The sequence below is a fragment of the Mesocricetus auratus genome, unplaced genomic scaffold (assembly GCF_017639785.1).
Source record: "Mesocricetus auratus isolate SY011 unplaced genomic scaffold, BCM_Maur_2.0 Super-Scaffold_100010, whole genome shotgun sequence".
Taxonomy (NCBI): Eukaryota; Metazoa; Chordata; class Mammalia; order Rodentia; family Cricetidae; genus Mesocricetus; species Mesocricetus auratus.
In genome coordinates this window covers 78,995,438-79,022,883 of record NW_024429194.1, presented here as the reverse complement: position 1 = coordinate 79,022,883, position 27,446 = coordinate 78,995,438, and the positions used below count along the sequence as shown (strand labels likewise).

The 27,446-nt window shown below is 46.4% G+C and overlaps 1 protein-coding gene across 4 annotated transcripts in view; it reads left to right on the top strand.

The window, feature by feature from the left end:
- Positions 1-27,446, top strand: part of Tbc1d22a (TBC1 domain family member 22A) — a 293,862-nt gene that overhangs the window by 13,459 nt on the left and 252,957 nt on the right. For 3 of the 4 annotated variants that reach the window (XM_005067065.4, XM_013111376.3, XM_021225438.2), the window contains exons 2-4: positions 5,031-5,087; positions 5,822-6,156; positions 8,989-9,165. In XM_005067065.4, coding sequence (XP_005067122.1) covers positions 5,031-5,087; positions 5,822-6,156; positions 8,989-9,165 — 569 coding nt within the window. The remainder of the gene's footprint in view (positions 1-5,030; positions 5,088-5,821; positions 6,157-8,988; positions 9,166-27,446) is intronic. The other variant, XM_040754023.1, reaches the window with a different exon arrangement.

Below are 27,446 nucleotides of genomic sequence, written 5' to 3'. Positions count from 1 at the left end.
TTTGAATATGAATATATTGGGGAATAAGAAGAAGCATGTGAATGTTGGAGTCAAGATAGATTGGCAGTAGTGACAGCTACTCCATGTGGGTCACCTTCTGTGTACACAGTGCACCATTGTGGCTGTCTCAGCCGCAGTGTGTGCTTTGTTTCTGTTTGGATGCCAGACTTCACACTGGCAAGCACACACTACCTCCAGTCCACACCTGTGCCCTGTGCAAATTTTCGTGTCAGTTCCCAGGGTGGGGAACTGAAGCCTGGAGAGTTGACTTGCTTTAGGCTTTGCCGGCCAGTGAGTGTTGCTGCTGGAGCTGGAATCTGGGACTCTTGACCCCTTCACCCTGAGAACTCTGCATCAGTGCTAGGACCCCTCTGTGAGGTTTGGGGAAAGGACACTCCAGGTTGTGCATGATCTCAGTACTATATAGTTTTTCTCTCCCTTGACATACAGCACACATCTGATTCTTCAGGGGTCTGTGTAGTCAGAAATTCAGGTGCTGCAAAGGACCTTGGGGGCTTGATTCTTGTCCCAGGATGGTCTGGGAGTCATTGGGAGGACTCGAAGGTTGGGGTTAAAATAAGGCTCTTCACTTTCTTGTCTTGCTGTGACCAGTGGCTGCCAGCTGTGATGGGTCAGTTGAGATAGGTACTCATGGGCACTTCTTGTGACTAGTTTGGATTTCCTTGTAGAGTGTTGTCTGGGGTTAAGGAGAGAAAACCTAGTCAGGTAGAAGCTGTGGTCAGGGTTCAGCAAGAATGTTAGTTCTCCATTTCATAGCCCATGTGACTGCACTCACCCATTTCAAATCCATGTAACTGTACTTACCCACTTAAAATGCAAGTCTTCATCCATTGCTCTCCACTTAGCCGTTGAAGCAAAATTTGTCAGTCAACCTAGAACTGGATTGTGTGCAACCACTGGTCCTGCTACCCAGCCTGTTCCAGGTTTCTTCTGTCTCTGCCTCCTGAGGTTAGAATTACAGGTGAGCTGTCATGCTCACTTACCCATCTGCTATTTACCTGGGTCCTGGCAGGGGTGGGCATCCAAACTCCTGTCCTTCTGCTTGTTTGCATGGTAAGTACTTTAACCTGAGTCATCTCCTTAGCCCTATCTGTCAGGAATTTTCTGCCTGCCCCTCTTTTAGGTGTGAGACCTTTTCAAGGGAAGATGAAGACTGGAATTAATGTGAGTCCATGGTGTGTTTCTATAAGAATGATCACAGGGCGTCCTAACATCAAGCTCCTGCTCACTTTGATTAGCTCTGTGAGGACCTTTGGACTAGATGATGATATTGTACCTATTTTTGCCTCTCTTCTGTCTGGTCATACAGTTGCTACCCAAAAAGTGTTTGTTATATTCCACTAAAGTTTTTATGTTACAAAAGCAAACACTTGACATAATTAAAATATTGTGTTATGGGCATACAAATGAGCTGAAGACAGGACAGTGCCATTTTAGTTTGTCTTAAAGGTCTCCTTAAGCCCATGAGGAGAGGTTATGCAGCAGAGGTGTTGGGCCAATTGCCTTTTGAAAAGTTTCTGCTGAACTTTGTGATGGTGAAGTGTGATGGCTGTACTGGAAAGGGTAATGCACTCACAGGTTTTGGACATGAACATCTCTGGTAGACTGCTATCTTGCTGGCTATACTGCATGAATGGCAGAGAAGGAATTCTTGCTTTGCAAATCAGTAATAGGGTGAACTCTTGTTAGTAGATGGACCCAGGATATGAATAGCTTACAAAAAGAAGAGGTACCAGTGAACCATATCTGAGGCACAGAGCCAGCGTGGAGATCGCTTCCCTTCTGTCCAGTTGGTGGTATCTGGCCATCTGCCAGGCCTTGCTGGGGGAAAAGGAAACTACTTGACTGTCCTTTGGCAGCGAAGCCAAACCTCTTTAAGTGCGTGCCTTATGCCCAGGGCATTCCTTCTGCAAGAATTTGTTCTCAGGAGGTTATCAAGTGGTGTGTAGGCATTCCTCTCCAGAGGTATTATTGCTATCCTTGTAACCACAAACAATTTTAAATCAGTTCTGTGTTTCACAGTCAACCTTGGGTAAACTCATTATGTTGTAGCCATATGGCAGCACAGTGTGAAATTAGAAGTGATACTGTCCAGGGAAGTGGCACAGGCCAGAGATGAAGTAACTGGTGCTCATTCCATTCCTGTGGTGTTTAAAACATTTAATGTTGAAATAATTAAGGTTTACAAGGAGTTGCAGAGGTATATGTAGGAAGTCCAAATACTCTCAACCTCATAGTAGGGCTTTTAAATTTACATATGCTACTTCTAGTCTCTTAACACATCAAGTCACACATCTTTTTTTTTTTTTTTTTGTCTTTTTGAGACAGAGCTTCTCTGTTTAATAGCCCTAGCTCCCTAGCTGTCCTGGAACTCGCTCTGTAGACTAAGCTGGCCTTGAACTCACAGAGATCCATCTGCCTCTGTCTCCCAAGTGCTGGGATTAAAGGTGTGAGCCACTACCACCCGGCAAGTCACACATCTGAAGGTAAATAAATGATTTAAGTAAACTGAAGAAGAAGGAAGTAGTAATGTGGGGGAATACTTCATAGCCCATTTCAGAGTCAGGAAGGTAGGGTTTAATTTAAAAAAAGGATTTATTTTTATTATTATTTTAAATATTCTTATTACGTGTGTGTGTGTGTGTGTGTGTGTGTGTGTGTGTGTGTGTGTGTGCCACAGCATGCAGGTGGAGGTCCAAGGACAACTTGTAGGAATTGTCCTTTCACTATGTGGATCCTGGGGATTTTTTTTTTTCGAGACAGGGTATCTCTGTATTGTTTTGGAGCATGTCCTGGAACTCGATCTGTAGACCAGGCTTGGTTTCGAACTCACATAGATGCACCTGCCTCTGCCTCCCCAGTGCTGGGATTAAAGGCGTGCACCACCATCACCTGGTGGACCCTGGGGATTGAACTCAGTTTGTCATGATTGGGAACAAGCAGTTTTATTCACTGAGGTGTTCTGATGATTTTTTTTTTACTTTTAATTATGTTTGTATGTGACTGTGCAGGGTTATGTGCATAGGAGTGCAGGTACCTGTGGAGGCTAGAAAAAGACATCTGGTTCTTTGGAGATAGAGAGATAGTTAGCTTTAAGCTGCCTGATGTGGGTGCTTGGAATTGGAATTGAATGTGTGTCCTTTGCAAGAGCTGTATGTCCTTTTAACTGATGATCCATCCTTCCAACTCCAGGATTTAATTAAAAAATGTTTTATAAGCTTTTTCTTGGAATAGATGGGAATCAGCATAGAGACCAAAGTCAGCACTGGACAGTGTGTAGAGAGGGAGAGGCTTTGGCTCACTCAGTCTTAAATGGGATGTCCTATCAGATCTCTCTCTCCAAGGCTCAGGGATCTATGTGGAAGAGGAGGTAGAAGGATTATAAGAACCAGAGGTGATGGGTGACTCCAAGGAAACAGCATCTTCCAGATACAATAGGACTCAGGCACAAGACCTGCATAAATTCAAACCAGACAAAGTCCTAGCATTGGGATAGGGAGTGTATTTAACCAAGAAGCTGTTTGCAGCTGATACCTGCTAGCAAATGGGCAATTTGTTCCAATGGAGGCTGGCTGGGTATATTAACCACACTCCAGGGTAGGCCTCATCTCAGGAGTAGTTGATCAACACAACATGGATTCCATTTTGTGTGTGTGTGTGTGTGTGTGTGTGTACACTTTTTGTTTTGGTATTATTTTTTTCCACCGAGACAGGGATTCTCTGTGTAGCTCTGTAGACCAGGCTGGCCTTGGCCTTGAACTCACAGAGATCCGCCTGCCTCTGCCTCCAAAGTCCTGGAACTAAAGATGTGTTCCATCACTGCCCAGGTTGGTTTGGTATTTTTTGTCATATTGTTTTGTTGTTGTGGTTGTTTTTATTTTTTATTTTTGGAAGGGACATGGGAAGGAGCTGAGGATGGGGAAGACTATGATCAAAGTATATTGTATGAAAAAAATTAAAAAATAAAAACATCTTTTAACTCCAGAAAAAAATGCTATATTTATATCATGCATGTGTCACAGTGCTTGAATGGAGGCCAGAGAACAACTTTGGGAGTCAGTTCTCTTCTTTCACCCTGCAGATGACTGAACCCAGGAACTAAACCCAGGTTGTCAGGTTTGGCAGAATACGGCCGTTGCCAGCTGAGCCTGCTGTGCTTCCAGGATTTCATTAAAACACCGAACAAAGCACGCGTGTGCTCACCTAAGTTGTTCTTTGTGCTTCTCTTTGCACACTTCTGTCTTCACCAGGGTCTTGTGTCAGAATCTCAGAGTGCCATGTCTGCCTTGGGATTGGCTGCACCAGCCTGATCACAGTGGCTCTGATGAATAGGGATTTGTTTATTTACTGACCTGGAAGTGAAAGGAGATGGTTAGCTTGGACCCCGAACTCACTGTGGCCGGCACAGGCTCCCTCTTCATTTTCTGCTGTCCCCGTCTTCAGAGGAGGCTTCATTCTCAAGATACCCAGGCCTCACCTCATCTCTGTCCTGGACGTGTCTGAGTGGGAGAAATTGAGATGTAAGGGTACTGGCTGAGCCTGTCTGGTTTTGTTAGAAAAACTACAGTCTTCATTCTTTCTACATTGATTAAATCTTTACAATTTTTTTTTATATTTGGTTAATCAGACAGAGTAGCACCTGGTGGAAATTTCTGTGAAGTTACCTTGTGAGGTCAAGTTCTGTTTGTGAGCAGTGGCTCAGGGACCTTAGTGTTCCCAGTGGTCTGAGAGACTCCTGAGGCTCCCTGAAGGGAGGTTTCTGGAGAGCTGTGCTTCCTGTTCTCTGAAAGAGCCTGAAAGGGCCTATTTGTTGGGGTGTGGGCCTGTGTGGCGCCATTCATCACTGGGCTGGCCCTTAGCCCCGGGTGACTAGACATGTAGCTGCTGATGGAATATGGCTTTTCCTAGGCATGTGGCCTAGGATCTGGTGCCTTTCTTGACTCAGTGTTGGGATCTCTGTAGAGCTGGGGGTAAAAAAAGCTAATTGTTTTGTTTCCCTGTTTTCCTAGCATCCAGCATGTGTATGGAGCCCAGCACCCACCTTTTGATCCGCTGTTACACGGCACGTAAGTGGCAGTCAGTGTCCTGCTTCTGGCAGCTCACTGGAGTTTCTGAGGGAGGGGAAATGTCCTCCCAGTCAGCAGATAGCTCAGTCGCTTGCTGTGTGAGATATTGCTGTCTATGCATAGTTTACCCCGTAGCTGGGCAATGGAATATGAGGGCTGTGGGTCATAGATCCTTGCAGTGGGCAGAGGTTGGCACTTCTGGCTTGAGGGCAGTGTGGCTCCAGACTGTCTGTACAGCTCGTGCAAATCCTCTCTCTGTGCTGCACTCTCTCTGTCCTGGGCTTGGCTCTTCCAACTGTCCAGCTCAGTGCAGCTGGCGTGGCCCTGCAGGGCTGCACCTGTCTATCATAGTTCCTCACGCACGCTGGAGCTGATGGTGTGTGGAGTCACGCTTGGAGGGATCTCCTTTAGACCATTTCTGTGTATGCAAAGGCCCTGTTCTCTGCAGGGTCCTCTTGGCCTGTCCCCTCTGCTCTGCTCTGGAGCCTGGTTGAGATGGAGGGAGTGTGAGGATGTGCTCTCTAGCTTTGGCACCATTGCTCTGTAGTTCTGTGCTGCTTAGTGGCTCTCTCCTGAAACATCCCCTCCCCATCACGCAGCCTGCACAGTGCCAAGTCCTATTTTGATGCCTGCAAATTGTGCTTTTCTTGGCACCCTCATCTAGATGAAGTGTCCTCTCACTGGGGATTATTTTTTGACTGAGTATGCACAGTAAAGATGCCTTTGCTTTGTAGCTTGCTCAAGTCCGCGCCCAAGGTGCCCACTACCCCAGTGAAGGCCAAGAGGGTCAGCACCTTCCAGGAGTTTGAGAGCAATACCAGTGATGCTTGGGATGCGGGCGAAGATGATGATGAGCTCCTAGCTATGGCGACAGAGAGCCTGAACTCTGAGGTGGTCATGGAGACAGCTCACCGTGTTCTGCGCAACCACAGCCAGAGGCAGAGTCAGCCCTCACAGAAGGAGATGCCAGAGCCAGAGCCTCAGCCCCTAGCAGAGCCTCCTGTACCTCTGAGTGGTGACCTCCGCCTGGTGAAGTCTGTCAGTGAGAGCCACACTCCTTGTCCTTCAGGTAGAGATGAAGGGACAGTAGAGCCAAGGACAAACTGGACTGGAATAAGGAGGAATGTGTGTGTGTTTGTAGCAAGACTCTGGGCCATGAGAGCCTGTCGGGCCATCTTTCATGTGACTGTGGCACTCCCAGGCCCAGCAAACAGCCTCGTTGCCCATGGGATGTGCTTTCCTTTCATTCTGGAGTCAAGGGCATGTTTCCTACAAATGACATATTAAGGCTTGTGGCTTGTGTATGGGCCCAAGAGAGGGCCATGGGGGAGCACAGGAGATGGGAGATCTCAGGCTCCTTCAGAAATGAGCAAGGAGAACCCAAGAATGTGTCTCATTTACAGAGGAGAGAACAGATTCACAATAGCCTAAGGCTACCCTGCTAGAGTCAGAAAGGGGCTTTGTCCCTAACCTGGTTTTCAGAACTACCTGCCTGGAGTTGATGTGTTAAAGTTACAGTTTCTTCAGGTGAGAAATTCATTGGTGACAAATTAGGAATTACTGAGTTTACCCGGGAACTGCAGTAGCTTTTGAGTTCTTGGAAAGTTCTGATGGGGATTGTTCCCTGCCACCTCCTGTCTGCTCAGTCTGGGCAGGGTGCCCTCTAGTGGTAGCATCCAAAATGGCACGGATCCTGGATTCTTTTGCCTATTGCTGTGCTTAGGAGCCATGGACACAACTTATCAAGCCCCCACGGTAGGCTAGAAGATCTAGGGCACTGTTATTGCCAGTGATGGCCCTCAGCATACTATATGTAGGAACTGAGAGTGAGTAGGACTACATGGTGTCTGGCCGGGCATTCGGACCAGAAGCAAATTCAGATCCAGGCAGATGCTGGGACTGTGGTGTCACATTTTGGCAGCCTCTCTTGTATAAGTGAAGTGACTAGTTCTCAGAAAGTCATGTTACTGAAGAAGTGACTGTGATCTCATTGTTGTGTCCCCTGCAAGTTGTGGTTGAGCGTCCTGTGTTTGCTTTCTAGGAGAGCTTCTTTTGAGTACTTCATAATAATAGCATGCTGTGGGTGTTCACTTTGTGGCTAGTACCGTAGCCAGGCCCTATGATGATAAACTCTTTAAACTCCTCAGGCTTCTAGGAGGGAGTTGTGTTGGTCTTTTACAGCTGTGACACCAAGAAGACCTTGAGCTGCTCATGAGGTGGGCCTGGGGGTTAAACCCAGGCTCTGTGGCTCCAGAGTCCCTGCTGCTAGTGCTGGCTACTGCAGAGACCAGGGCTTCTCACCCACCCCAAGATTCTGACCCCAGGCGACATGTGGCAGTATCTTGGATCGTGTGTGTTAGAGCTGGAGCAGGGTGTGTTTGTCACTGGATATAGGGATGCTGCTCAAATTTCTACAGTGCCCTGGCAGAGACTGAACATTCCCCACACTCCCATTGTTGACGCCAGTGAGTCCTGTGCTGGAGTTGGTGGGACTTCTGCCAGGATTGGTTGCATTGGTCCTGGGAGCTGCAGGGATGTGTGGAGAAGATGTGGTCCTTTCTCTGCCCAGGGCTTAGCTCCTGTTACCTGTGTACTATTGATACCTCCCTATATGAGGAAGGAATGTGAGGGCCACTGGATCCTCACCCCAGGTTCTTGCCAGTTCCTCCTGTGCCTTCCAGATAGCTGTGTGTGATTCTGCTTCCATGACATGTTTTTTTGTGGCCTCTGTCTTAGTCAATGTTCTCTTGCTATGAAGGGATGCCATGACCACACACTCTTATAAAAGAAGACATTTAACTGGGCAGGAAGCATGTTGGCATGAAGAAGTAGCTGAGAGTTCTACATCTGAATCCGCAGGTAGCAAGAAGAGAGAAACACTGGGTCTGCTTTGAAACCTCAAAGCTCACCCCCAGAGACACATGTCCTGCAACAAGGCCACACCTACTCCAAAAAGGCTACATCTACTCCAACAAGGTCATGCCTACTCCAAAAAGGGCCACACCTCCTAATCACTGTCAAGTAGCACCACTTCCTAAAAACCAAGTTTTCAAATATATGAGCCTATGGGGACCATTCCTATTCAAACCACCACAGTCTTGGATGCTAGAATATATAGATAATGGTGGATCCCTGGCGCTTGCTGGCCAGTCAGTCTAGTTAAATCAGTGAGCTTCATGCCCAGTGAAAGACCCTACCACCAAAAATGAGGCAGAGGGCTTGAGGAAGACACCTGCTGTAGAACTGTAGCTTCTACACAGAAGTATACATGTGTGCATCACACAATGTGCATAGACTCTCCCCATGCCATTCTGCTCTTGAATTGAAGTGTCTGTTCTTGTGGATGTGTGGGGCTTTATTCTGGATGTTGCCTGCAGGTGAGGGTAGGAGCAGAAGTCCTCAGGCTAACCCTTGGACCAGATTCCATCCAGGAGCTCCAGGTCTTGCTCCCGGGCTGCTTGTATGGCCTCCTATTGTGACTAGGGAGTGGAACAGCATGGATGCAGGCATAAGTGGGGTTCTTGCCCCTGCCTTTCTGCAGTGTCTTCCATAAACACCAGCATGTAGTTCTTTCCTGTGGCTCATTTTTGACTGTACACTGGTTTGTGCCTTCTGAAAGTTGAGGCTGCTGGTTGGGGAGTTATACCTAGTTTAGAGGAGTGGTTAGGGCTTTCCTGGCTGTCACGATGTGCTCCTATGCAGGTGTATAGGAGTGAATAGAACTGTCAGTGAGTTATGGTTAGTGCTGGATGATGGGAGAGGAAAAGTTGTGACCTGACTGTTCACAAAGGGCCAGTGAGTGGTGTGGTGAGCATGCGGCCGTATGGGTGAAGGGAGAAGGTGTGGTCAGGAGGTGAGAGGCTTCTGCTAACCTTAATCTCTGTTCTTCGACCTTTTCTAGAAAGCACCAGTGATCCAGTCCCTCTGCAGCGGTCCCAGTCTCTCCCCCACTCGGCCACTGTTTCACTGAGTGGGACATCTGATCCACATGCCCTTGGTGGTTCAAATCTGAGTATGAGAGAGACCTCTCGGCTGGACAAGTTCAAACAGCTGCTTGCTGGCCCCAACACAGACCTCGGTGAGTCCCTGAGGGTGGCTTGTTTCTTTTTCTTTCTTTCTTTCTTTCTTTCTTTCTTTCTTTCTTTCTTTCTTTCTTTCTTTCTTTCTTTCTTTCTTTCTTTCTTTTTTTGGTTTTTACGAGACAGGGTTTCTCTGTATTGTTTTGGAGGCTGTCAGACAAGCCCGGCCTGGAACTCACAGAGATCCGCCTGCCCAAGGTTTCTCTGCGTAACCAGGCTGACCTTGAAGTCACAGAGATCCACATGCCTTTGCCTCCCGAGTGCTGGGATTAAAGGTGTGGACCATCACCACCTGGCCATCATTTTTTTCTTAATGCTACAGAATACTTTTACTACTTGTAGTCCTCAGGGGGAGCCTCTAGAGGCTGGACACCTAGTTATCTGTGTACTTCATTGGCTGTGAGTTGTCAGTGATTTCTGGGGAGTGAGGTGGGTGACTACCATCCTGAACTACTATACTTGGCAGCCATGGGGCCAGGGATGGCATGAGTGTGACAGGTAAGGCCCAGATGGGCACTGGGGAGAGAGGATGGTCATCGCGGTGAATTCTTGTGATTTTCTTGCTCCCCTGCAATACCTGTGTGGAGGCTGGCTAGACTCCAAAACATTTGGTTTCAAGTCTTTTTGCTAGAGTTGCCATCTGATTATTTGTTCTTTCGTTTTCACAGCCTGTATTTGCTGAATAAACTCAATGATAGGTGTTTACTAGGTGCTTGAACTTTCCGAGGACCGGGAGGTGGTCTTCGCCATGAGGTCACTCATTGCAGGGAAAAAAATTCAATAGGTAGTGCCAGAGCAGCACTTTTGAGGGCTGAGAGTCCGGAGGTGCAATGCCTATCTTGGCCAGGAGGTGGCGAGTGGGGCCTGTGGATGGGCTGCAGGAAACTGACCCATGGCATTTGGGAAGCTGTAGGGATGTGTTGGCTGGAGCATGGTAGCCTAAGGTCTTGAAGTCCGCACAGTGGATCTTTTCCTCTTAGATTCATAACTTTTGTTTTTGTTTTTGTTTTGTAGGTCTCTCTACATAGCTGTGACTATCCTAGAACTCACTATGTAGATTAGATTAGGCTGACCTTGAATTTACATAGATCTATCTGCCTCTACTTCCTGAGTGCTGAGATTAAAGGCTTGTGCCACCATGCCTGGCATTTAATTATGTTTTAAAAAACCAGCAGCACATGTGTATCTTACAATATTATGAAGTACAAGAGGATGAAGAAGGAAAATATGCCTCTGTCTTCCCCCGCTCAGGAGCCTCTTGTCAGAGGTGGCTGTGTTCAGGAGTCCCCTGTCAGAGGTGGTGTGGACATTGCTCCAAATGTTTTTGTCATTTTATACTTAGGGAAAGTCTCAAGGATAGTATAAACGCTTCTATGCACAGTGTCAGCCAGTTTTACTAGTTGTTTGCATTCTGCCCATTCTCCATTCTCTGCCTGCGCTGTGTGTTTGTAGAACCAGCTGAGAGTCAGTTGGAGACCTCATTCCAACCCTAGGGCTTTGCTGTAAACCCCCAAGAGCACAGGCAGTCAGTTTATTCAGTGTCAAGAAATGTAGCTCTGACATAGTGCTATTTTCCTTGTGAGCCTGCTTGTTCACATTTACCATGTGTACCAATGAGTGTTCATTGGATCTCCTGCCTCCTTGTTCACAGTCCAGAGCTCGATGGTGCCCTCCCCACAATCCCCTCTGCTCTAATGTCTCTGTGAGCCTGGAATGCTCATTCCCCTTCCTCATGTGCTTTGATACGGGCACAGTGAAGGTATGCAGGCAGTGATTTGTCAGATGTTCCTCTGTTTCTGTGTGTTTGAGTCTGTCTTCCTTGTGATTAGTAGGAGCATCATACTGGGATGTGTGTTCTTCTCACCATTTCCTCTTCTCTGGAAACCTGTGCAGCAGTCTGCAGAAGGATGCCTTGGATCTGTGCATTTATGCAGGTCTTTTTCTTCATCCACCCAATGGACATGCTGGTCCGCTCCACACTTCATGTTTTGAAATTATGTGTGTTTACAGAGTAGTGCATAGAGATCCAGATGTCATTCTTTGGGTTCCCCACAAGCCCTTTACTGATGGGCATGGAGGCTACCACCAATTTTCTGTTGTTATAGCCTGGGACCTTGTACAGATGAGGCAAGAGCTCTTGAAGGCATCTGCTACTTTGATGATGGTGTCCACAGAGCAGTTCTCACCTGGGGTAGGAGGGAGACTACAGACAGGGTGGCTTTTTAGGTTTGGCATAGAGCTAGGTGGGTGGAAGTTATTGTCACCAAAATAGGAAATCAGGGTTTCTCCTATGAAAGGAGCAGAATCTCCTGGTTGAAGTTGGAATCCTATTTTTACCTTTCTAGCACATCATGTACCCATGCTTTGCTGAACAGGGGCTGTTAGTTAGCTGCTCAGGTTCTGCGTTGGAGCCTGTGTAGGGAGGAGGCAGGTCCCACTGTGCTTATGGAGTTGGTTGTCTGGGTGGAGACTTTGAGCAGGCTCGGTTGCTCGTGATCCTGGTTCTTAGTGTCCTTGCTCATCTGCAAGATGCTCCTGGAGCTGGACTGAGATGATGCATAGACCACTAGAGTGCTGGCTATAGGTAATGCCGATTGCTGTTCTGTAGGCTTTCTATGATATTGGTTATCACAGTATGGCTACTTGGTGATCCATCATGCATCAGAGTTGTTTTCAGACATTTTCCTGGTTATGCCCACTGGTTTACAGCCATAGGCAGGTGGCCAGAGATAACTGATGGAAATGGGTTTACCTGATGGCAGTCCTGATCTGGTTCAGCTCTGGGCAGTAACTAGAATCTTCTTGTGGATCTTGTCACTAGGGCAGCATTAGAAGTCAGATTGTACTTGCAATAAAGCTTCTGGGCTTTTGGGTCAGTGTGAGCTTGTGTAGGTGAAAGGTTAGATGTAAAAATCAGGCTCTGTGTAGGGTTGGTGTGATTATGGTTTTCTTATTCTTTTTTCTTTAAGAAGTCTGCTTGAATATTTGAAGCCAAAAAGTTAAAGCCATTTACTTTCAAAGATAAACAATTACAGATTTGTATTTAGTGGCAAGAGAAACATAGCCAGTAAATTGCCTGTTTTCCTAAGGCCTTTAAGGTAGCTCTGAGGACAGTGGAATACATTATCCTCCCATTACATAAAAACCAAAGTGGTAAATATTTGCCGAAGTTGGAGAAGCAAATCGCTGATGTGCGAAGGACCAGCAGAAATGGCTCTACCTGCTGAAGGTCTGTGCCAGTGTCCGCTGCTCTTTGTTTAGCTTATGCTCTGTTATGAACCCAGGGATGAAAGTAGCAAATAGAACTTAACAGCTCACTCCCCTCTCAGCATCGACTCAATATTTACCCACACAAAGACTGCCTGCTTTGAAGCCTGAGAAAACGACACTTGGAGGCATTCATGTTCATCATGTGTGTCTGCTGATCAGGAGTACTATTCGGAATATGCAAAATGTGTCGTTTCCTGCGGGCTGTGGAGTGACTGCCACACAGCAGTGGGGCCTCTGTGGGCAGGCTCTGTGCAGAGCTCAGTGAGGGCCACTAGAGAGCTGTCAGCCAGCCAGCAGGACAGAAGGTGTCCCCTTTCCTCTGAGGAGTGAGCCAGGCACATAGCCATGGTCCCTGGTACAGGGTTTGAAGATGGAGAATATGCCCGGATAGAAGGAAGGAAGGCATAAATGAAGTATGGAGCCATGTTCCCTGGAAGCATGACTATGAGCAGATGCCCCGAGGGCCACATTTCAGGGCCTGCGATGGTAAGAGTCCACCCTCAGCATGGGTGCTGGCTGTGCCCTTACTCTGTGTGACCATCTCACTAAGTGTCTCACCTCGGGGTGGAAAGGGAAATCCAACCTACCTTACACAATTCCTGTGAGGGCAGGAGGTAATTTATGTTTCAGCCGTAGGGGAGAGGTAGGGATCCAGATCAACATACGCACTGCCCTTGAAGATCTGGCATTCTGCTCTGGGGAAGACAGACGGACGCATACCCACAGTGAACACCCCAGGGATGGTCAGCAAGCAGGTGGTAAGCACACCTGGGGATGAGGCGGTGCTGAGGGATAATGAAGATGCTGCTGGCTAGTAGGTGGTCATCAAAGACCCCCGAAATGAGCGTTTCTGCTGAGCCCTGTGTGGAGAGAGGCTGAGTATGGAGGAAGTCATTCCTGTGAGAGGAGCCAGGTTGCAAAGGTCCTGTGGTGGGACAGCTTCAACTGTTTGAGGCATGGAAAGAAGATACTGAGGCTGAGGGAGATGGAGGGAGAGAGGCATGTAAATCAGGCAGGCGCTTGGACTCCAGGGCTCAGAGGGCCAGGAGGCGGCACCCAGCTTCTGCTTGAATACCCTATGAAGTAAAGCGTGGAAGGAACCAGCCTGAGGGCTTCAAGCAGTGGGTGGCCAGTGGCTTTGGAGGTGGGTTTCTCGGGCAATTGAGGGGAAGGAGAGGGAAGATGGTGACAGGGAAAGGGAGCCAAGGGTTTTGGGATTGGACCTGGTGGGGCCATCAGTTTTAGGTGCTGTCAGGTGAGCCTGATGGTTGGTGCCTGATTGGCTGCACATGAAGCTGGGTGTACTGAGAGGGGAGGGCCATAGCATCATAGCTTGGAGCTCAGAGACAGCACTTTTCTAAAAGGGTCATTTGGTCAGAGGGAGCAAAACCATTGATGCCGCTGGAAAACTGCAAACCACTGCATGGTGCCTTAGTCTTCTCAGGTCTCTGTCTACCTCCACAGCACCCCCTGCCTAACCCTTGTCACTGGGTCACTGCTCAGGAGGCTGCATCTGAGGCAGCCCTTCAGTGAGTGGAGCAGGGCAGGATAAGGCCAGGTTGGTTTTGGGCTCTGTTCCCAGCCTCCAGGTCTTTCTCATGTTTGGTTAATGTAGACAGCAACATTCTCAGTGCTCTTTGGAAGTCAGAAGAAGTCGTTTCCTCTCCTGTGGGTCTTGTTGGAGTAGTTGGCATCTAGTCTAGGACAGGCTTGCCATGGGCATCCTGGGATGGCTTGGAAGAGCTATCCATGTCACAGGCAGCTGGCCAACCAGTGTCTAGTGTACCCCCCTAGAAGCCAGAGCCACATAATAATAGCAAGATGCCCCCAGTTGGGTTATATTGAGTGTTAGAGAAGGATGTGTGTGTGCGTGTGTGTGTATCAGTGTTCAGCATGTTTACTGAAGGTATGGATACGCTTGCAGAAGATAATGTGAGAGAGACAAAGAAGCACTAGCTAATTCAGTCTTGCCCCAGATCTCATCAGGAAGAGCCACTTTGAGCTACTAACATGCAGTGATTCTGCATATAGAAAACAAATCCTCATGTCTTGACATGGCTCCCTTTCCACCTCCCACTTCATACATCAAAAGCCCAAACAACACTCAGTTGCTGGTAGGCAGTTGTTATGGACATGTAAGTGTCTGATCCACACAGTAAGGTAGCATGTCCTGTAGGCAGGTCAGAGCTCACTAGCCTTAGGCCCCTGGCTGCCGCTGCTTCTTGCATTTACCCTCCAGCCTCCTGGCCTGTGTGCTCCTACCTGTGCGGCATCTCTGCATCATGTCACCATAACATTTCTGTCGTACCATTAATGAGATTGCAACAAAAGGTGGTAAAGACAGCAGATCCAAATGGCCATTGCATGTGCCTGTTGTACCTGAGGCAGCATACTTTTTCTTACCCTCTTGTTGACTTCCAGTCATTTCCCACCCAGCCTTCAAATGCTGAGAACTTTCCTCCAGTGCTCTTCATCTGTGGTGGAATCTGTGGCTCTGAAAAGAGTTTGAGCTGTAGATAAGCACACTGGTTCCTGACTCACAAAGCGGTACCCCTTCCTTCCTTCCTTCCTTCCGTCCTTCCTTCCCTCCTTCCTACCTACCTTCCTTCCTTCCTTCCTTCCTTCCTTCCTTCCTTCCTTCCTTCCTCCTTCCTTCCTTCATTCCTTCCTTTCTTCCTCCTTCTTCCCTCCCTCCCCCTCCCTCCCTCCTTTCCTTCCTCTCTTTCATGATGTTTTTAGAGCTGGATGTGACATTTGAATGGCATGAGATGTCACTAGGTTTAAAACAAATAACCAAACTGAACAAGGCAAATGTTTCATTAATAACTACAGCCGGGTGTATCTTCAGTGCAGTAGGCTTGTTCAAGGCTCTTTTAGATAGCTTGTTTCTGGGGATGATGAGCTTTGGTGTGCCATTTCCCAGAGCAAATAGTAAACAATGTGCATGGGCTACTGTATAGTTTTAAACAGGCAGGCAGCCTTAAAGTTGCTCTCTTGCATTTGTCTTTTTATCTCCTTGTCTCCTTTGAAGTTTAGGGTATTAAATAATTGTGCACTTATGAGGCTGCAGGATCAGCAAAATTAATGTGGAAATTTCCTCTACTTGAGGACAGAGAATGAGAGAATATGTAAGACTGCAGGAATTCCTTGTTCCTTTCTCTCAGCAATATTGTCTATTTGTCAGCCTCTAACATTATTAGAGTTTGTGTCCATCTGTCTGCTTTATAGACTGTGCCTCCTGCAGGCTGTGACTGAGCCACATATCCTTATATTCTGGTGACCTACCTGTCACAGGTATGTGTGAAGTTACTAGAGTCACCACATGTCAATTTATCTCCTGCCCAATTTTTTTTTTTTTTTTAGCAGTTATTAGTATTTCTGGCTCACCAGTTTACATAGGCTGCTTTGTTAACGTTATGGGGTACCAGAGGAGAGGGTTTTCAGAGCATAGCAGGAAAGCAGATGCAGAGGCCTTTATATATATGGCACTGTGCTTCTCTTGGAGGTTCTGGAGATTGGGAGTTGTTGGCGTTGGTTCAGAGGTTTAGCAATGCTCCAACTCACCTGTGCTGCCATTCAAAGCCACAAGGTGGCGATCATTATCTTGTGGTCTGTAGCCTTGAAGCAGGCAGGTTTTAATTGTTCAACATATTTTGTTGACATAGATTCATTGTACACAATGATGGTTTCATAACAACTATCACTCCCCTCCTTTCTCTCCCATTCCATTCCTTTTCCAAGACAGTCTCACTTCTGCCACAATGTCATATGTATGTAAGTATGAATTTATCTATCTGTGTGAGATCTAGACTCCACAAATGAGAGCAGATGGCGACATTTTTTCCCCCTCTGAGTTAACTTGTATTACTTAGTATGACCCTCAGATGTACCTGTTTCCAGCACATGGCATAATCTTGCACTTCCTTATGGCTGAGTAAAACTCTGTGTGTGTGTTTGCGTACATGTTCCTGCATGTGCATATGTGTGTGTGTGTGTGTGTGTGTGTGTGTGTGTGTGCACGCACACTCCATGGTTTGTCATGAGCACTGCCATAGTAAATGCAGGCGGGCATTCTTTGAGGTGTGCTGACATGGAGTCCTGTAAGCAGTCGCCCTAGAGTGATTAGCAAGGTCACACTAGTTCTAGTGTCAGTTTTCCTTGAGGAATTTCCATATGATTTTCATAGCAACTGAACAAGTTTATATTCCAATGGCACCTATGTGGGGTACCCCACATCATCATCATCATCATCATTTGTTGCTGTCTTAATGACAGCCATTCTGAGTAGGAAGAAAAAGAACATCACTGTTGTTTAGTTTGCATTTCCATGATTACCAAGAATTTTGAACTTTGGATTTTATGTTTATTGGCCAGTACTTAATCTTTTTGAGGACTGTTTTATTAGCCTATTTGTTGACTGGATTGCTTGGCATTTGGTATCTAATCTGTTTAAACCTTTTTATATCATAGATACTATTTCTATGGCACGTATGTAGTTTGTAAAGATGTCACTCAGTTATTGCCTTTGCTGTGCAAGCTTTATGTGTGTGTGTGTGTGTGTGTGTGTGTGAGAGAGAGAGAGAGAGAGAGAGAGAGAGAGAGAGAGAGAGAGAGAGAGAGAGAGAGAGAGAGAGAGAGGGTTTCTTTGTGTAGCTTTGGCTGTCCTGGAACTCACTCTGTAGACCAGGCTGGCCTCGAACTCACAGAGATCCACCTGCTTCTGCCTCCCGAGTGCTGGGATTAAAGGAGTGTGCCACCACCGCTGGTTCTCAAGCTTTATAAGTTTTTGCACTCCAACTGATCAGGCCTTATTCTCTGAGCTGTTGGAGTCTTGTTCAGAAGGTCCTTGCCTTTGTCTCCTTGCCTTTCTTCCCATGTCTTCTAACAGTTTCTGAATTTCAGGTCTTATGTGAGGTCTTTGATCCAGTTTGAATTGATTCCTGTTTCATTCTTTTTCATGTGAATACCTGGTTTCCTCAGCTCTGTTTGTTGAAGAGGCTGTCTTTTCTCTAGCATACATTTTTGGCATCTTTGTGAAAAATCAGATGGCTGTGTGCATTTGTTTCTGGGTTTTCTCTTGTATTCCATTGACCTTTGTGGCAGCCTTGTAGTTTTTATTACTGTGGCTCTGTAGTACATCCTGAAGTGATTATGCTGAGAGCTTCAACATTGTTTTTCTTGTGCAGAATTGCTTTGGTAGTCTATGGTCTTTCACATCTATATCCATGCTAGCATTGCTTTTTTTCTGTTTCTATAACGAATTTGCAGTTTTGATGGGTATTGCACTAACATTTAACATCTTCATTGTAGAGGTTTTGCACTTCTTTGCCTAAGTTTATTCAAATGTATTTTATTCTGAAGGTATTGTGAATGGGGTTGATATTTTGATTTCTTCCTTAGATCTTCTTTACAATTTGCTCATTTCTGGCATATAGGATGGCTTCTAATTTTTGTAAGTTGATCTTGTACCCTGATTCACTGAAAGTATTTATCAGTTCTAAGAGTTTCCTTATGGAGTCTCTAGGGGTCGTTATGTGTCACATCATGTGGTCTGCAAAAAATAATAATTTGACTTTCTCCCCTTTCTGTAGCCGTTTTATTTCTCATCTTCTTGTGCCTTATTAATATTTGAAGCAGCGTACTGAATGAGAGTAGAGCGTGGACATCCTTCCCTTGTCTTGCTCCTGATCTTAGTTAAAATGTTGTGAATTTTTCTCTGTTTTTTATGATGTTGGCAGTAGGGTATCTTAAATACCTTTTATTATCCTGAGATATGTTCCCTCCATTCCTACTCTCTTCAGGGTGTTTTATCATGAGAGGGTCCTGGACTTTGACAAAGGTGTCTTTTTTTTTTTTTTCGGTTTTACGAGACAGGGTTTCTCTGTATTGTTTTGGAGGCTGTCGGTCCAGCCTGGCCTCGAACTCACAGAGATCCACCTGCCTCTGCCTCCCGAGTGCTGGGATTAAAGGCGTGCACCACCACCACCCGGCTGACAAAGGTGTCTTCTGCATCTGTTGAAATGACCATCCGATTTCTGTCCTTGAATCTGTTTATGAGATGTTTTATATTTATTGATTTGTGTGTATTAAACCATTCCTGCACTGCTGAAATGAAACCAAATTGATCAGGATGAATGCTTGTTCTGGCTAATTTCATGTCATCCCGACCCAGGTTCTGAGAGGAAGGAACCACAACTGAGAAAATGCCTTCATAAGGTTGGACTGCAGGCAAGCCTGTATAGCATTTTCTTAATTAGTTGTTGATGAAGGGGCACATAGCCCCTGGTGGGGTGTCTCATCCCTGGGCTGGTAGTCCTGGGTTCTATAAGAAAGCAGCCTGAGCAAGTTATGGGGAACAAATCAATACACAGCACTCCACCATGATCTCTGCATCAGTTCCTGCCACCAGCTTCTCACCCTGCTTGAGTTCCTGCCCTGGCTTCCATCGGTGATGGACTCTGGATATGGAAGCATAAGACGAATAAACCCTTTCCTCCCCAGCCTGATTTTGGTTATAGTGTTTCATCATAGTGATAGTAACCAAAACTAAGACAGTGCTCTTTGAATTTTTTTTTTTTTTTTTGAGATAGGGTTTCTTTATGTAGTTTTGGAGCCTGCTCTGGAACTCACTCTGTAGACCATGCTGGTCTTAAACTCACAGAGATCTGCCTGCCTCTGCCTCCTGGGTGATGGGATTAAAGGATTCTAGGGAATGGAACCAGGCTGTCAGGCTTGGCTACAGGTACTCTTTGGTCTGGAATATGTTTTGAAGCTATGTTCTTATGTTTTTTTCTGAATTTTTGTTGGTATCTGCTGTAATTCTTTTTTTACTTCTAATTTTATTAATTTGGGTCTTCTAATTCTTTTGGTTGTTTGTCTAAGGGTTTGTTGAACTTGGTTAGGTTTACAAAGAGCCAACTCCCTCATTGATTCTTTGATTTTTTTCAATTTCCATTTCATTAATTTCTGCCCTGATCGATCATCATTATTTCCTTACGGCTCATGCTTTTGAGTTTGACTACTTGTTGGTGATAGCGTTGCTGTACAGAGCTTTTGTTGTGTTGAAGCATGCTCCTTCTATTTCTAGCTTCTTCAGGGCTTGTATTATAAGGGATGATGAATGTTGTTGAAAGCCTTTTCTGCATCAATTGAGATGATTATGTGATTTCTGTCCTTGAGTCTGTTTATGTGATGTTTTACATGTATTGATTTGTGAATGTTGACCTGTCTTTATATCCCTGGAACAAGGCCAACTTAATCACAGTGAATGAAAGAAACACATGCAAAATGTCCAATCCCAGGGTAATGGCAATAACAGAGATTATTCCAATAGCTGTCTTATTCTGACAAGTATAAGTCTTATACCTAAGATGCTCTAAGATAAGGGTAAGCAGGAAGTACAACTGGGTGACTTCCTAAAGGTGCAAGAAATGACAGAAACAGCAGACTACCTGGACAGAATGCCCAAGGTTTCATAGTAACATTAGGGCAACCAACCTTGGCAAAGGCATAGTGTATCTGACGGACCATATCAGAAGCAGGAAAATTTGAAAGACTGTCCTACCCTGACTTGGCAAGGTTCAGCAGTCTCTTCTTGTTTATCTTAATGTCTAGTTAGGACAGTGTGTTCAAAGTCAGTGATCAAGGCCAGGGTAGTTCTTTGCCAAAAAGACCAGTATTGCCAAGAAGAAAATGAACTCCATATGGTAGCAGGGTGACACTGGATTCATGGAGGAGTTTCATAGCATTCCTTTCTTCCTCCTTTATGGCTGGTAGTTCTTTCTGAAAGGTCAGGTAGAGCTCAGTAGTGAGTCCACCTGAATCTGGGCTTTATTTGTAGCTTGGAGACTCTACCCTCCTTCTGCTTCGCTGTTTATTATAGATTAATTTAAGTTGCTTATATCTGCTAGGTGTGATTTTTGTTAGGTCACATGTACCTATAGCTACATTTTCCAATTGATTGGAATAGAGGTTTTCAAAGCTTGCCCAAATGTCTATCCCGTCCGCACAGTCTGCTGTGTACTCTGTTCCTCTTCTTACCTGACTTTGAAGGTTCAAATCTAGGGGTCTCTCCAGATTCATAGGGACATAAGAGAGTGCTGCCTGTTCCTACGCTACCATCCCCTGCTCCTGAATAGTAAAGGAATGCAGACTTTGGAGCTAAGTCATGGGCACTCCACTATTAGTAGTGATGTCGGTGATGAAGGTACTGGTGAGCATGTGATAATCAGGTGCCGATGGTGCCAATAGTGAAGAAGATGATGGCAGTGCCAGTGATGTTAGGGATAGTGCTGGTGGTCACAGTGATGACAGATACAGTGATGCTAGTGTGATGATAATGACCAGTGATGGTGACAGTGCTGAAGGCAGTGACGATGGTGACAGTGCTGAATGGTGAATGTTTACATGTATACATATGCCTGTGTTGTATGTAGAAAGGTCAGGAGTGTCTGCCCAATTCTATCATGTGGGTGTGATGTCCAGGAGAGGCTTTCTGGTGAAGTCTTAGACTGTGTTGAATGGTCTCAGAGGGAAAACATTCACTGTGTCAGATGTTTGAACACAACTGCTTTCAGTTGTAGTATCCAGGCGGGGTTTGCTTATACTCCTCACATGCCACTCCCCATGTGCTGTTTAAGCCTGTTTGACCAGACTAGTAGGCATATAGTGCCTCAGTGCAGATGAGGAATTCAAAACAGGTGGTGAGTGTACTCAGTTTGCTAGGATGCCATCACAGAACACTGCACATTGTGTTCCAAGATCAGGGGTGGGCTGAGGGATTTTCTGGTGAGGACTGTCCTCTTGGTTGAAGATGTCATTTATAGTTTGTCCCCACATGGTTCTGCTTTTGTACATCTACAAAAGGAGCGAGAAATAGAGCAAGAGATACAAAGGGAGCAAGAATGGAGAGAAGAGAGAGCTAGAGTTAGAGAGAGAGGGGAAAATTAGAGGGATTAAGAGAGTTAGAGAGGGGGAGGGGAAAGGGGAGGCAGAGTAGAGAGAGAGCTAGAGTTAGTGATAGAGAGAGGGAAATTGGAGGGAGAAAGCTAGGGTTGGAGAAAAGGAGAGAGGGAGAATGGGAAGAGCTAGAGTTAGAGAGGGGGAAGGAGAGAGCAATAGGTAGGGAGGTAGTAGGAGGAGAGGGAATAGAGAGAGAAGAGGAAAGAAGGGGTAGAAGGATAGAGAGAAGGAGAGAGGGCAGAGAAGAAAGAAATGGAGGAGGAGTAGGAGAGCCAGAGAAAGGAGGGGAGAGAGAAATTGAAGGGAAAGAGAGAGGTGGAGGAAGGACAGAGACCTGGACAGAGAAGAGAGGGAGCCCAGTTAGTGACAGCAGGTACAAGTGAGTTACACTCGGAGGTGCCAGCACTGTCACACCAGAGGCCCACCTTTATGACCTCTTGTGGCCCTGCTTCCCCTTCATTGACCCTGTGGGTAAGTGCTACAGTCACAGTGGGAGGTCAAAGTGCATTACTGTGTGCATTTTGAAGGATGCATTTCAATCTACAGCAGTTAAGATCTCCTTTAACTCACAATATTACTCACATATTTGTTTTAGGTTCTTAGGAATAAATGGGTTATAGAAAAGTATGAAATTGTAAGTTCCCTGCACCCTGGCTCTTGGCATCTTGAGGGACAGGGCAGTGTGGTACTGAGTGTGAGCACAGGTCCTGGCTGCACTGTGCCTCATACCAGCAGGGTGGCCTGGGCATGCCCGTGTTTCTTAAGAGCCCCTTAGAGCTTCAGGTCCATCACCGACAGAATGGGTGGTGGTACTTGCCTGCAGCTCCAGAGGTTAGATGAGGCCACCTCAGGATGGTGAGGAGCCCTGTGGCAGCCATAGTCTGTCTGTGTTATCCAGGAAAATGCTGTGATTTGCTCCCCCCCTGCCCCCGCCCCCAGTTAATGTTATATCCTAAGTCTTTCCATGTTGAAATGTAACCGTCACTTAAGGACTTCAAAAGTTTAATTTTTATGTGCAGATACGTGCACTTGTGTTAGTTTATGTACACTAAGTGAATACAGAGGCCCAAGGAGACCAGAAGAGGGTGCCAGATCCCCAGGAACTGGAGTTACAGGTGTTTGTGAGCAACCATGTAAGTGCTGAGAAGTGAACCCAGGTCCACTGCAAAAACAGCCAGTGCTCCTAACTGCTGTGCCATCATTCCAGCTCCTACAGCCATCATTTCTAATGTCTGAACAACGTTTTAAAATGCTATTTATTTAAAATTATCATTAAAATTACATATCTGTATGAAGCAACATTTTATTTATATGTTTAATCAAGAACTTGGCATGTTTAGTGGTCTTCTGGATTGTCCAATAACAGGAGTGCTGTTCTCTGACGTTCTGAAGGGGAAGGGAGGAGGGGAGGGCTGGGAATAGTCAAGGCCTGCCACAGAGTCTGGGGACTGGGATGCTTTCTTTTACTTTTGATTCTCTAATTATTTTAATTGAAAAGCTGCATTGCAATACAAAGCAAGAGAATTGAAATGTTCCCCAAGGGCCCACACAGTGACTGCACTCCCTCTGCCATCCAGCAGCTACCTTGTGTCTTGTCTCTTCTCAGGAGGAGGTGTGGCTAAGCACACTTCTTGGCCCTCCTACTCTTTTAAAGATAACAAATGGCAGCATGTCAGTGTTATGTACTCATTCTTTACTTAGAAATAAATGTCTGATGCTGGCAGCCTGAGGACAGGAGGCACCCAGGATGCACGTTCAGGCAGCCCTCCATCTGCTCACCAGTGTCAAATGCCACAAGAGCCAATCAGTGCTTGAGAGAAATACTCCTTTTCAGAGTTGATGTAACATTAAAATAACACACAACAGGTCATCTCAGGGCAGACAGCTGAACATTTTCTCCTAGAGTGGCTTTCCTGCAGAAGATTGGCAGCTGGTCCCATTACAATTTTTGTAACAATACAGATGAGGACTTCTCATTCTTACTATTGAATGAAGAGAGGGCCCTTCCTGTGTCCTGGGGGTCTTCTTCGGGCACTCCCTATGACCACAGTGCTCTCTTAAGGACCAGGTTACCTCCTTGTTAGAGTTTGTCAAATCTTTTCTTCCTCATATAGGGACTGTGGGGACCATGGAGTGCCAATCTCTTATACCACTGACTTCTAGGATAACAAGAGGCTCAGGGTAGCATGTGCTCAGCACTGAGATCAGGAGTGGAAGCTGGGCATAGTCCACTCGCTCTTCCCTTTATGATGTGCAGATGACACCTCCTTGCAACATCTGGATGCTTAGTCTGGTACCCTTCCATTTGTATTAATTATTGCTCCTCCTGCTGTGACAGAACACTAATGAAAACAACTTCCAGAAGGAAGGGTTTCTTGTGGCTCACAGTCTTAGAGCTCAGTCCATCACGGTCGGGGCACATGGCGGTAGTAAAATGAGGCAGCTGGTCACTTTGCATCTATTATGAAGCAGAGACCAATGCTGGAGCTTAAACTGGCTTCCCCATTCTTTCCTTTTTATTCACTCTGGGACCTCAGACTATGGGATAGTACTGCCTATGTTTAGGATGGGTCCTAGTTAATCTTTGGGACCACCTCCACAGATACACCCCAAGATGTCTTCTATGTGATTCCACATCCAGGTAGCACTGAAAATTAATCACTACAACCTCCTGTCCAGTTGGTACCTGCAGCCCTCCAAGGTGGTTGCTGTTCTTCACATCTTAAGATCATGTTCTTGGATAGAAATGGGTACTGAAGCCACATCTCTCTGACACAGAGTCCCTGCATGTTCTGCTCTATCAGGCCACCTCTTGCACAGGACTTGGGGCTTAGTGGGAAGACTAAGCATTCTGGGCAAGTTTGGAATGTAGCTTGTTTACTTATTTTTGTGTTATTCATGGACACTGTGACATTGCTTAGTATTCCTAAGTCCATTGTAACACCACCTGGTAATTCCAGTTTTCATCTATTAAAAAGCCATAATTGGTGGCTGGAAAGATGGCTTAGAAGTTAACACTTTTGCTGGTTTTCCAGAGGACTCGTATTTGAATCCCAGCACCCACGTGGGCTCACCACCATCTGTAATTCCAGTCCAGGGGATTCATCACACTCTTTTTTTCTTCCTCAGACTTTGCATACATGTGGTACAGAGGCATACATGCAGGCAAAACACCCATACACATCAACTATAAATAAATCTTAGAAAAAAAGCCATGTTGAGTGGCTTCACACACTCAGTGTGATAGTGGGGTTCTTCCAAGGCCCACTGAACATGCCGCCATAGCAGATATATGCTGGGCATAGCAGCATCTGGATAGTCAAGTGAGCTTGTTTTGCCAGATGCTAGCACCGTGTGAGAACCAAGAGTTCTGTGAAAAGGCTTTGGTGTCTGGTACTGTGCTGCACATGGTCTGCCTGGAGGGGGAGGAACTGGCAGGATGGGGATTTGAGGAGCGCTATTGTTGGATATGCCCAGAAGAAGGCACAGGCTCACTTTGCTCCAACCAGTCTTCAGACATACAGTAGCAGCTTGCCCAGGCCTGACCTGTGCTGGAAGGTGATGTGTACACTTGAGTGTATTACCGAGGCTGATGTTCATGGGTGCATTTCGTGTCTTATGAATGTGATGGAAAATAGGGCAGGCCATCCTTGTGGGGAAGCAGCTTAGGAAAAGGGGGCAGGGCAGGTAGATATCCCAGGGGACAGTAGCTTGGTGGTTTAGAGCTGTGTGCAAACACAGTATGCATGGAGCCAGTTATTCCTAGTCTCAGGGTCACCCCACTGGTAGAGCAGCCTTGAGGCCATGTGGGCCTGAGAGAGCTATTCTTAGCTGGCCAGTTTGTGTTGGTTCTGTGATGAAAATACCATGGGCAGTGCTCAGAGTGCAACTGGCTGTGGGCCAAGCTTTCGGTTCTGAGGGAGCTGGTGTGCCATGGAGGTGGAGAGGAGGTGCTGACATTTTTTTTTCTAGATCTGCCTCTGCAGCCTCAGATCTTCTCGCCACTGACACCATCCTTTGCCTTGACAGAAAATTAAGGAGTTGGTGGATATGGTTGTGAAGATCTGAAAGTCTTCCAAATTTGGACTTTGTTCTGGGGCTATCTAGGAGCCATGGAATATTTGTGGGTAAGGGAGAAGATGATCAGAACTGTGCTTCGGGGAGGTTAATCAGGCTTCTGTCCTTTTGTGATAGTCCTGCTGCAAGACTGGCAGTAGCAACATGTGGGTGACACTTTGAAATTCAGCAGCAAGTGAATTAGTTGGGCTCAGAACCGCAGCTGTTTGGAACTCCCTCTGTGCCATTTTGGGTCTGGCGGAAGCTTCTCTCCCCTGCCGCTGCCTCCTCCTGCCTGCTCTCTCCCTGGCACCAGCCCTTTCTTCTCTGCACACCCTATGGTCACAGCAGGCTCAAGTATAATGAGGCTGTTTGGAGCTGGCTGGTGGCAGAGAGAACTTGGGAGTTGTTCATGAATCATGAGGATCACAAGCCATAGAAGGGACGCTGGCACTTGAACCACACAGGCCCCAGGGCCCACATACGCTGCCTGCTTAGCCCTGGGGTCTCCTCAGCCACCGTTCCCAGTTGATTCAAGGGATCAGCACAGCTCTGCTTGGAACCAGCTGGCATTTTGGTGGCTGACAGGCCTTTGCCTGGTTCTCTAGAAGGACTGAGGAGGTGAGGAATCTGTGGTAGGCCCCCTGGAATCTTAGGTGGATTTCAACTGGAGGTGTGGGCAGGCAGCTCAAACTTTGGGATGACTTTCCTAAACTTAATGTCTTGTCAAATGTGGGGACTGCTACTCCACTTCCTTTGACCTCTCCAGATCCTAGCTTGTCTGTTTGGAGATAATCTTATACCTGCTTTAAATTTTTTCCCTTTAGTTCCTTGCCAGTCATTTTCCGGTGAGTGTTGTTGTATGGTCTTACACCTTACAGATCCACTTCTTGTGTCCAGGCTGTCCCTAGTGACTCATGTGGCCATGGGTCCATCTCCTGTAGTCTTAGTGCAAAGCGCTGGCTGTCATTGCTTCTGTCCTCGCTCTAAGTCCCTCCCAGTGCACACCATTAACTGTACAGCAGAGCCCTGTCCTCTCTCCCATTTGTTCATGGTTATTTCCTGAATAAATGTCTATGGGATTAGTAAGACGCGCACTTGCTTTGTGTGCCAGTTCTCTCAGAAGCCATTAAAACGCTTCTAGTTTTCTATGCTTGAAAACCATCTCCATTACCTAAAGCGAGCAGTAAAGTATAGCACCTACTTAGCAAAGCCATTCTCATCGTCAGTGTGTGTGCAGCATTTAATTTATGGTTATGTCAGATGGGATTTTAAAGTTTCTTGGGCTAGTATGGCTGACTTTTTTTTTTTCTGAGAGAGAAATCTTATTTTCTTCTTCATTTTCTTGGGTTGGAAGGAAAATACTTTTATTAAAAGAGTGGAAATGACTTTCTTCAGTTATAGTATGCAGTAGGTTCCCATGGGCTGGGCATTAGGGCTGTGGAGCGTTTCTTGAGTCAGGAAGACAGGTGTGTTGTAGGTGGCTGCTGCAGAGCCAGGAAGGAAGAGGCACATACAGGTATATGTCCAGTTCTGGGAACGCAACGAGGGAGTGATGTATTAGATGGGGTCTTGACTGGGGGTGTGTCCTATTGCCAGGGTGGCTGCTATTACCAGGTGAGCTTCCACCCTGACCCGAGTTGAGTGGACTCTATTTTGACCCATGTTGAGCCCTGTCATGATTTGGGCTGAGCTTCACTTTGACCAGGGCCTGGAGTAGGTCAGGGTAATGGAAGGAGGGTATACCTCCTGGGCCAGAATGAGATCTGAACATGTACAGGTTCCTGGGAAGGTGACATGGCTTGGATGTCTGTGTTGAAAAGCAGGATATGGGGACTGGTTTGAGGCCTTGGTGTCCCTTAGAAGAGTCATGATGTTTTATACCTCTGAGCAGTTTTGTACACTTGGGAGATATTCTTTCCTCTTCCACCAGCTGCTGGTGCAGGAATAGCATCAGCTGTATCTTCTGGAATATGTATCTTTGCTGTTACCT